Below are 11,220 nucleotides of genomic sequence, written 5' to 3'. Positions count from 1 at the left end.
ATCATATATATACATTGAGTAGTGGTAAACATTAACAAGCTCTTCCCCATCCCCTTCTTGCACCTCTGACACTGTAGTTGCCATTGGCAGGGATTGCTATGTATAGAGTGCTTGGGGGTAATCAGTAACAAGCTCTTCCCCATCCCCTTCTTGCACCTCTGACACTGTAGTTGCCATTGGCAGGTTTTGGTGCGCCGTATCAATTGTTATGTATAGAGTGTCTGGGGGGCCCCATTGTAAAACTCGCATCGGGGCCCACAGCTCCTTAGCTACGCCACTGTATGGGCCCCCCAAGCACTCTATACATAACAATTGATGCGGCGCACCAAAACCTGCCAATGGCAACTACAGTATCAGAGGTGCAAGAAGGGGATGGGGAACAGTTTGTTAATGATTACCCCTATTCAAAGTATCTATAGAAGTGATTATTATGAGCACAGGACCAATAGAGAGCTAATACTGTAGTTGAGGAAGGGCCCTTTCGTTGCCCCTCTGGCCCAAGGGCCCTGATGTGGTCGCAACCTCTGCACCCCCTATTACTACGCCCTTGAATGCAACGGAGCCAAAAAAGTAGCATCACGCAGAAGCGTTGTTGCGGTGTGACCATACTGTGAGGCATACAGTACAATGAAAGTAAGCGTTGCCCTGTTAACCAGTCTACGACTGTGTCACGCCGATGGGTGTGATTGCGGCTGCAGCCCCAGGACCACCTAACGCCAAATGGCGTCAAGTCCCGGGGCGGGGTTTTGCAGGAGATTGCGTGCACCAATGCGTGTGCATCTCCCATTGAATGACGGAGCTCCACTCCGTCATCAGTCTCTCAGCGTCGATCACCGCTAGGAGAATGTTAGACGCCGAAACCGACACAGCTGTAAGAAACCGACACGGCTGTCCGCCTGGGAGACACTAAAGCGATCCGCTGACATAGGCGGATGCCTATGACAGCTGATTGGCAGGGTGACAACAACAAAAAATATAGCAATATTTTTTAATTTTTTTTTTAATTCAATATTTACAGTAAAAAAAAAAACCATAACACAGGATCAGCCAGCGATCACAGCCCACCAACAGAAAACTCTGTGGGCAGAAAAGAGGGGGGGGGGGGGGGGGTTGGGTAGAGGTGAGTTTTACGACCCTACAGCTAGCCCTTAAAGCTGCAGTGGCCTAATTAGATAAAAAAAACATGGCCTGGTCACTAGGGGGGTTTCAAGAGAACCCCAGGTGGCTTATAAGAATGCTATTAGCACACAGAGGCTGGGTCTGCATATAATGCCCAGCCTCTGTTGCTATACTGTTACCCCCAGGCCCCTCCCTGCGCTCTGCTGTGCCCCCATAAATCAAACGCCATGCTGGCGACACTCAGCGTGTCGCCAGCCGGCTGTTTACATCTGCCCTATCTCTCTCGCCGCTCTCCTGCCTCCTCTATATCTCTGCTCCCGGCCCGCGTCGCTTCCCTCCAATCAGCGGGGAAGAAAGGGACACGGGCAGGGAGCGGCGACATAGAGGAGGCAGGGGAGCGGCGAGAGTGATAGGGCAGATGTAAACAGCCGGCTGGCGACACTCTGCGTGTCGCCAGCACGGCGTTTGATTTGTGGGGGCACAGCAGGCCTGGGGGGGGGGGCACTGTATAGCAACAGAGGCTGGGCATTATATGCAGACCCAGCCTCTGTGTGCTAATAGCATTCTTCTAAGCCACCTCGGGTTCTCTTTAATCCCGTGGTCCTTAAGTGGTTAAAGTGTACCTGAGATAAAAGGATATAAAAGTTTTATACATACCTGGGTCTTCCTCCGGCCCCCTCTGCACCGATCACTCCCATGCCGTCTTCCTGCGGCCACCTCATTTGGCCTGTAGAAGCCTTGTTAGCTTGGCCATTCAGCGCAGGTGCAGTTCGCCTAAACACACACCCCCATCTCGCTACCTCAGCTGGGAGCATTCTGTGCAGTGCCCCAGTGCTTTTGCTTCAGGTTTGCTTTAATACATTCTTAGTATACTAGTGTAGAGTTTATCCACTACTCCACTGTTAGGGCTGGTGCACACCGAGCGGCTTTTTCAGCGTTTCTGCAGCCGCTTGCGGCTGCGGATCCGCTTGGTCAATGTATCTCAATGGGGTGGTGCACACCAGAGCGGGAGGCGTTTTGCAGAAACGAATCCTCCCGGGGTGAGGCATTTTTTGGATTTCGGATGCGTTTCTGCCTCAATGTTAAGTATAGGAAAAAACGCAAACCACTCTGAAAAACGCCTGTTTAGAGCGGTTTTGCCGGCGTTTTTGTTACAGAAGCTGTTCAGTAACAGCTTTACTGTAACAATATCTGAAATCTACTACACCAAAACCGCTACACAAAACCGCAAAACGCTAAGCGTTTCAAAATCTGCTAGCATTTTGCGGATCTGCTAGCGGTTTTTGGTGTGCACCAGGCAATAGGCCTGGTGCACACCAAAGGAGTTTTTCTGAGCGTTTTGAGTTTTTAAATCTGCTGCTAATGTTATCCTATGTGTCTGTGCACACTGGAGCAATGAGGTTTTGTAAAAAAAAACCATAGCATCAGGCCCAGTGCACACCAAAACCGCTAGCAGATCCGCAATACGCTAGCGGTTTTGGGAGCTGATTTCAGAGCGATTCTAGGTATGTTTAGAGAGGTTTTCTAAACATACCTAGCGGTTTTGGGTGCGTTTTTGTGTAGCAGATTACACATATTGTTACAGTAAAAGCTGTTACTGAACAGCTACTGTAACAAAAATGCATCGCAAACCGCTCTGAAGTAGCGTTTTTCAGAGCGGTTTGCGTTTTTCCTATACTTTACATTGAGGACGAAACGCTTCCGAAATCCGCAAACGCGCAGCAGGAGGCGCGTTTGCGGCTTGGCAAAAAACGCAAACCGCCGGTGTGCACCATCCCATTGCAATACATTAGACAAGCGTTTTTGTAGGCGGATGCGGCCGGCGGATCGCTCCAAAAACCGCTCGGTGTGCACTGGGCCTTTCATTGGGAAGAGCTTTTGAAACCTCTAAAAGCTCTTCCCAATGTAAGGCCCAGTGCACACCGAGCGGTTTTTGGAGCGATCCGCCGGCCGCATCCGCCTGGAAAAATGCTTGGCTAATGTATTGTAATAGGATGGTGCACACCGGCGGTTTGAGGTTTTTGCCAAGCCGCAAACGTGCCTCCTGCTGCGCGTTTGCGGTTTGCTAAAAAACCTCAAACCGCCGGTGTGCACCACACATTGAAATACAATAGCCAAGCGTTTTCACTGGCTGATGCGGCTGGTGGATCGCATACAATATCCGCTTGGTGTGCACCCGGCCAAATATCTGCTCTCTGCTCCCAAAACCGCTAGCGTTTTGACGATCTGCTAGCGGTTTTGGTGTGCACTGGGCCTCATGCTATGGTTTTTTTTACAAAACCTCATTGCTCCAGTGTGCACAGACACATAGGATAACATTAGCAGCAGATTTAAAAACTCAAAACGCTCAGAAAAACTCCTCTGGTGTGCACCAGGCCTTAGGCCTAGTGCACACCAAAAACCGCTAGCAGATCCGCAAAATGCTAGCAGATTTTGAAATGCTTTTTCTTCTTTTTCTGTAGCGTTTTAGCTAGCATTTTGCGTTTTTGTGAAGCGTTTTTGGTGTAGTAGATTTAATGTATTGTTACAGTAAAGCTGTTACTGAACAGCTACTGTAACAAAAACCGCCTGGCAAACCGCTCTGAAGTGCCGTTTTTCAGAGCGGTTTGCGTTTTTCCTATACTTAACATTGAGGCAGAAACGCATCCGCAATCCAAAATCTGCAGCAGCCCGGGAGTATGCGTTTCTGCAAAACGCCTCCCGCTCTGGTGTGCACCAGCCCATTGAAATACATTACCCTAGCGGATCCGCACCCGCAAGCGGATCGTAAACCGCAGCAGAACCGCTCTGGTGTGCACTAGACCTCACTGTTTATTGTAGATTGCCAGACCATTTACTGTCAGTATTTATTTTATACAACTGCATGTAGCAAGTTATTTCCACTATTTGCTCTGAAAAATTCCTCATCCTCACTATTGCATTGTTACTGTATTTTATGCGGACAATAACAACCGCCTTAGCAGATAATCTGCCGTGTACAGTGGCCCCCGGCCATCACTTGTCAAGTCATCCGTCTGGTGGATCAACTTGCTCAAGCGACAGACGATACTTTTCTTTTCAGCACTCGCCCTGCCCACCCTGCATGACATTACGTCTGTGCTGCTCTGTCGGCCCTTCGCTTCCCAACATAGCAACAGAATGCGTTGTCCGCTTAACTACTGACTCTGCATATGTACAACGTTGGCCCATCGATGTCGCCCGAGGGATCCGATCCCCATTGGGCAACATCAGTCACCAGAAGGGAGATCCTTTTGATGCCATGGATGTCAGATACAGCAGCCAGAGAACACCCAGCTATCTATAAAGTATAACTAATGTTTCACCACATAAGATCCAAGCATTTTGCCACTGGTGATTCGATCCCTGCCACACATAGTTTTTGATGAATCATTATTTTTATACTTCTCCTCACTAATTTCCTCACAGTACAACAACCCTAAACTACTCTTTGCTACATTCAACTCCCTCCTCCGGCCCCCACCTCCACCTCCCACTCCCTGCATCTCAACTGATGACTTTGTCTCCTTCTTAAAGTGAACCTCCAAACTAAAAATCGACTCAGCAGCACTGAAAAGGCCTGGTGTTTCTTTAACAGTTTCACAGCATCAGAACTTTGTTTCTCTTATACAAGCCTCATTTTTAGCTGCACAGAAGAAAACTGCCCGGGCATTTTTCCCCTGATGCTGTGCAAAGCATGATGGGATTTCTGATTTTGTTGGTCTCATTCTGCTGTTTGGGTGCATATTTTTTTTTTTTACATTTTGAATTTGACATTTGAAGCCTAGCGTGTGCAGCTGGGAACGGTGATCAGGACACAGGACAGTTGGAACTGTGTCTCCTGCTCCTTGTCACCTCCTTTCAACCAAAAAGATGGCTGCCCCCATGACAAAGATGGCAGCCCCCATGAATCACAAACATTTGCCTGTTCTTTCAAAACAGGGTGGGTACGAGATTATATTACCTATCTATTCTAATTAACATAACTAATGTAACTTAATGACAGTATGTTTGTTTAGGCTGAAGTTCCCCTTTAAGTGATAAACTCACGAACATCTGAAAAAGATTTAACCAACAGCCTCCTCTTTCATTACATACCCCAAACCTTACATTCTCCCTAACAACCTTCTCACCACTATCTGAACTCGCTGTCTCCTCTCCCATCTCTAAATCATGTCCCACTATTTGCCCCCTTGACCTCATGCCCACTCACCTCATTACTCACTTATCCTCTACCATCTCACCTGCCTTAACTTCCCTCTTTAACCTTTCTCTCACCAAAGGCATCATTCCATCCTCACTCAAACAAGCCCTTATAACTCAAAAACCTTCTCTTGATCCCCTCTTCCCTGCCCAACTACCAACCTATTTCTCTCCTCCTCTTCTCTTCCAAACTACTTGAGCGCCACGTCTATACTGACTTAGTCTGTCACCTCACTGCTAATTCTCTGTTTGATGACCTCCAATCTGCATCCCGCCCCAGCCAATCAACCAAAACTGCCCTACTAATAGTAACTAATGACCTGGCAACTGCTAAATCTAAAGGCCTCTACTTTATTCTTTCCTAGACCTCTCAGTTTTGACTCAGTGGACCACCCTCTACTTTCATTCAGGGTCTTGCTCTCTCATGGCTTTACTCCTACCTCTCAGATAGGACTTTCAGTGTCGCCCACGCCAGCACCACCTCAGCTCCACCTTCCAAGTCTTGGTCAGCTCATCAGTTCCTTTGGCTTCCAATATCACCTATATGCTGACGATATCCAGATCTACATTTCAGCACCTGACTTACCGTAGATACCTTAAAAGCTCGTATCCCTGACTGTCTCAGTGCAATCACCTTCATGTCCTCCCATTTTCTAAAACTCAATATGGACAAGACTGAAATGGTAATCTTCCCACCTCATAATTCAATGTCCCTGACTGATATCACTATGTTTGTTGATGGCACTTCCATAACACCTGTCCTTCAGGTTCTCTGCCTAGGTGTAATATTGGACTCAAGTCTCTCATTCAAACCACACATTGACAAACTATCCTCCTTTTGTCGCCTCCACCTAAAAAACATCTCCTGCATCCGCTCTTTTCTCACACAGGACACTACCAAACTTCTGGCGCATGCCCTGATTATTTCACGACTAGACTATTGCAACTCTCTGCTCTGCATACCTCCCACTTCTGTGTAAAATTATGTAGTTAATTTGTTTGCTGCATTTGCTGTTATCCACTCCTGTCTTGTATTAACTCTTGCATTGTTTATTTTGTATTGTTAAACCCTGTATGATGTTGTACAGCACCATGGAAGATGCTGCCGCTATATAAATAAATCAATAATAATATTTTTTTTAAATAAATGTAAATTTCCATTGCTAGCACAATAAAACTTTACATTTGAAAACCAGGGAAGGTTTTAATTTGTCTAGATAATGCATGCAGGAAGTCCAGGGAGGCACAGGTGGTATTTGTACTAAAGGAATGGGAAACTGAAACATAACAAATGATTTAGCATGAGAATGGAGGTGAATGTGTTTTTTTTGCTAGAGGTCAGGCAAGCATCCTACTGTGCTGTACAGAACATTGAATGCCTTGAAGCAAGGTAATGCCAAAACCTAACTTGGAAATAAAAAAAAGCAAAAAAAAGTAGCTTGTTTGGAGAAGAGGGTCATACGGACATTTTACTTTTGTGAGAATGTAGCTGCCAAATTCATAGCTCTTAACTGTCCCTCTTTCGAAGGGACAGTCCCTCTTTGGGAGCCCTGTCCCTCTTTTCTCCTCATTTGTCCCTCTTTCAGGACATTGTCCCTCTTTCTATGTAAATATATGTATTTCTCTACTTAAAAATGTGTTTGATTGACTCTAAACTTTATTCCCATCCTTTAAATTGATATATTACTAATTGTAAAATGTTAATATGAAGGAAAATTAACCAGGATAGAAAGGACCAGTGTGGTTTGATTTATAAACAACAAATTTTTCTTATGGAATCTTTATGGTATGCATGACTAGTGGGTGTGCCGGGGGCGTGATCAGGGGTGTTGCTTGCTTAAGTGTCCCTCTTTTTCATCTCAAAAAGTTGGGAGGTATGCAAATTTCAGTCTAACTTATTGCTATTTAACCAACTTATGACAGGCATGAAAGACATTGATACCAGTACAAACACCAGACTGTTGGCCAACAAGATACAGAAAAAACACCAGACTGTCATCCAACAATATATTAAGCATTGTGGCCTGTGGCGGAAACCCTAAGTGCATTTCGGCAACGCGTATAGTGTGGGACAAGCAAGAACGGTAGAAGTGCATAGACAGCCCTTCTACCGTCCCCCTCATATGCACTGCGCAGCAGTGAGATGCACTATCGCACTGTTGCATGCATTTTTTGGGAATCGCAGCGCTGACCCACTCACTGTAGTGAATGCGCCATCTGCACATAGCAGCGCAGATGACATGCGATCGTACGCGTTGTGTTCTGCGCTAATTGATGTGAAGGAGGCTTAAGGGCCCATTCACACTGGGGAGATTTGCAGGCGTTCTACAAAGATTTCGGAATTACCAGCGATTGCTAGCACTTGGAAAAGCACTAGGGTAATTTTATAGTGACCGTGGCTCAAATATTAAAAAATCACGATCGCTCAAAAATCACGGAGATGTCCAGTAAAAAAACATGGAAAATCGTGAAAATAATCCCCCCTCCGCAAAACATTAGAGATTTTGTTAGCATTTTGAGATCCCCAGTGTGAATGGGGCCAAATAATTTGTTCCTCCTCTTCTTAAAGTGAACCTTGAGCCAGAAAAAAAAAAGAGTTTTACTCACCTGGGGCCTCTACCAGCCCCCTGCAGCAGTCTTGTGCCCTCGCAGCCACTCACTAATCCTCTGGTCCCCCGCTGCCAGCAAGTTTCGTTTTTGCCGACAGGCCCGTCAGGACTGGCCACGCATAGCTTTTTCCGCATTCCCGACTGTAATTAGCGATATTGCGGACCGCAACAAGTACAAAAATACGCGTTGCCGCATATCTACGTGTAGGTAATGCGGCAGCCCGTATCTTTGTATGCGTTGCAGTCCGCAATAGCGCTAATTACAGTCGGGAATGCGGAAAAAGATACCCGTGGCCAGTCCTGACGGGCCTGTCGGCAAAAACGAAACTAGCTGGCAGCGGGGGACCAGAGGATTAGTGAGTGGCTGCAAGGGCACAGGACTGCTGCAGGGGGCTGGTAGAAGCCCCAGGTGAGTAAAACTCATTTTTTTTTCTGGCTTAAGGTTCACTTTAAGGTGTCCATACACTGGTCGATTTGCCATCAGATCGACCAACAGATAGATCCCTCTCTGATTGAATCTGATCAGAGAGGGATTGTATGGCTGCCTTTACTGTAAACAGATTGTGAATCGATTTCAGCATGAAATCGATTCACCATCTGTGAAGCTGCCGCTGCTGCCGCCCCCCGGGCCCCCGCATACATTATCTGATCCGGCCGGCTCGAGTCCCCCAGTCTCCGTTGTCTTCTTCTCCGCTCCGGGCTCCAGCTTCACTGTACTTCCTGCCCGGGGAAGTTTAAACAGTAGAGGGCGCTCTACTGTTTAAACTTCCTGCCGGGACAGGAAGAAGTGAAGCCTGCCGGACTCGGAGCCCAGCGCGGAGAAGAAGCAACAGTGACAGCGGGGACTCGTGCCGGCCGGATCAGGTAATGTATTGCCGCTAGCATCGGTCGTCGGGAATTCGAACGCCGCTATCAACGTACTACCGACCCACCGGTGATCAAGCAAAATCTTCTGCACGAACAGGAACGACGGGAATCGACGGGAACGATCGAATTTGGACGGAAATCGATCGTTCGGTCAGGGCTTGCACAACAATTTCACAGTCGATTCGATTGCAGTGATCGAATTGGCTGTATATCGGCGGGAAAATCGGTTAGTGTATGGGCCCCTTTAGGCCAGTTACATACTTACATGGCTGTTAGAGGCTTGCAGTTGAATGAACACTTGTTTTGGGGCAACAAAGTCTGTCTGCATAGAGGCGGGCCCCTCCTACCCAAAAAAAATCACATACTGTACTTACCTTGGCAAAGAGCAGCCTCTGGATCCTCCAGAGGCTTCCCTCGTCTCCCTCTTCCTCACCGTTCCAGGCCACACTGTGCAGGATGACTCGTATCTGCACAGTAGCACAGAGCTGCCAGTCAGGCTCAGCAGAAGAAAAAAACCAAGCCCGTTCGGCTCCGTGCTAGCGTGTAGGAGCAAATTGCCTACGCAGTGTGGCCAGGCTCCATGAAAGCTCTTGTCGACAGGCTTGCAACAGTTTTAGCACTGGAACGGCAAGCAGGAGGGCAACAGGAGGCGCCTCTGGATTATCCAGGGGCTTCCCGCTACATAGGTAAGTATACATTTAGGGCACTTTTTTTTCCGCTACGGGTATACTTTAACAAATTAAACCAATTCAAGTCCAGTTTGATTTAAAAGGGGAAGGGGGGGGGGGGCCTTTGATAATGGCTGGCCCCATCCAAAGTTTTGCAGGTGGACCCAGTGATTGTTAGTCATGCTCCTGTATATGTGTTAATAATTTCTGACTGAACAGCGAATGTAAAAGTACTATAAAATAAAAACAATACAAAATATAGACAACTGTACAAAATCTGTCTGCAAACCACAGCACATGCCCAGTTTGAGGGTCTCAGCAGCGCTTTCCCAGCATCTGCGCCGCTGGTGTAGTGGTATCATGCAAGATTCCCATTCTTGCGACCCGGGTTCGATTCCCGGGCGGCGCACGTTCTTTTGTTCCCCTACGGATTTTGTACCGATAATATTAACAAATTCCATGGAATACGTTTTACTAAAATGAGCGAATCCATGACTGACTGCTATCATCTGTGTTATTTCTTCAAATTTTACAGCGAGTGTCTGTGAATATTCCATTCATGACAGACAGGCTTGCGGCAGGACAGCCCCTTTCCGGGGTCCTCGGCCCGCGCCTGCGCTATTCCCTGCAGCGGCCATCTTGTGGTGACGGTTTGCCTTGCATTGTTCCAGGCCGGGGCGGTGGGAGCCGGTGAGAAAGAGCTGCGGTGAGTGCGGAAGAAGGAGACGGTGTGGAGCGTCTGCCGGTACCGGAGTGGACTGAACTTCATCCCCGCGACACGTTGTACCGCCGGGTCCCTGAGAGTGGAGGGGGGCCCGGAGTCATGGAGGACGAATTGCCCAGGACCCTGTGAGTATTCTGGCGGCCTGTGGCCATCATGTTCCCGCTGGCGCCTCAATGGCCGGATGTTGAGACCATTGTCTGTGTGGCTTGTATGATGTTCATTAGCAGAATCCATAGAGGAGATCAGGCTGGTACATGTGTGTTGCAGTAGACATAGAGGAGATGGAGTTGGGAGATGTGGCTGCAGCTGCCATAGAGAGAATGAAGTTAGGAGATGTGGCATTATCTCCTACTAAGCTGAGAAATGTGATTGAATTTGTAATACAAGTGCTGATGGAGAAGACAGAACTGAAAGATGTGGTGGCATATGCCATGCAGGTGATAGAGCTGAGAGATGTGGCGAAATATGCCATGGAAAAGATGGAGCAGAGAGATGTGGCAGCATCTTTCATGGTGAAGATGATGCTGAGAGATATAGTGGTGTCTGCCTCATACAGGAGATGGTGCAAAGATATGTAACTGCTTCTGCCACACAGGAGATGGAGCAGAGAGATTGCAGCGGCATCTGCCACACAGGGGATGGAGCAGAGCGATGTAGTGGTGTCTGCCACACAGGAGATGGAGCAGAGAGATGTGACGGCGTCTGTCACACAGGAGATGGAGCAGAGAGATGTGACGGCGTCTGTCACACAGGAGATGGAGCAGAGAGATGTGACGGCGTCTGTCACACAGGAGATGGAGCAGAGAGATGTGACGGCGTCTGTCACACAGGAGATGGAGCAGAGAGATGTGACGGCGTCTGTCACACAGGAGATGGAGCAGAGAGATGTGACGGCGTCTGTCACACAGGAGATGGAGCAGAGAGATGTGACGGCGTCTGTCACACAGGAGATGGAGCAGAGAGATGTAGTGGCGTCTGCCACACAGGAGATGGAGCAGAGAGATGTAGTGGCGTCTGCCACACAGGAGATGGA

At 47.9% G+C, this 11,220-nt stretch overlaps 1 protein-coding gene and 1 non-coding gene across 3 annotated transcripts in view; both read left to right on the top strand.

The window, feature by feature from the left end:
• The first annotated feature begins 9,801 nt into the window (after positions 1-9,801).
• TRNAG-CCC (transfer RNA glycine (anticodon CCC)) lies at positions 9,802-9,872 on the top strand. The gene has a single exon. It is a non-coding gene; the product is annotated as a tRNA-Gly (tRNA).
• A 220-nt stretch (positions 9,873-10,092) lies between these two features.
• TIA1 (TIA1 cytotoxic granule associated RNA binding protein) overlaps positions 10,093-11,220 on the top strand; it is a 41,170-nt gene continuing 40,042 nt past the window's right edge. For both annotated transcript variants that reach the window (XM_068274920.1, XM_068274919.1), the window contains exon 1: positions 10,093-10,312. In XM_068274920.1, the coding sequence (XP_068131021.1) occupies positions 10,287-10,312 (26 nt within the window). In that variant the 5' untranslated portion in view covers positions 10,093-10,286. The remainder of the gene's footprint in view (positions 10,313-11,220) is intronic.

Source organism: Hyperolius riggenbachi, chromosome 3 (assembly GCF_040937935.1).
Source record: "Hyperolius riggenbachi isolate aHypRig1 chromosome 3, aHypRig1.pri, whole genome shotgun sequence".
In the NCBI taxonomy this organism is placed as follows: Eukaryota; Metazoa; Chordata; class Amphibia; order Anura; family Hyperoliidae; genus Hyperolius; species Hyperolius riggenbachi.
Note: the sequence above shows the minus strand (reverse complement) of the source record. Positions and strands in the feature narration are given on the sequence as shown.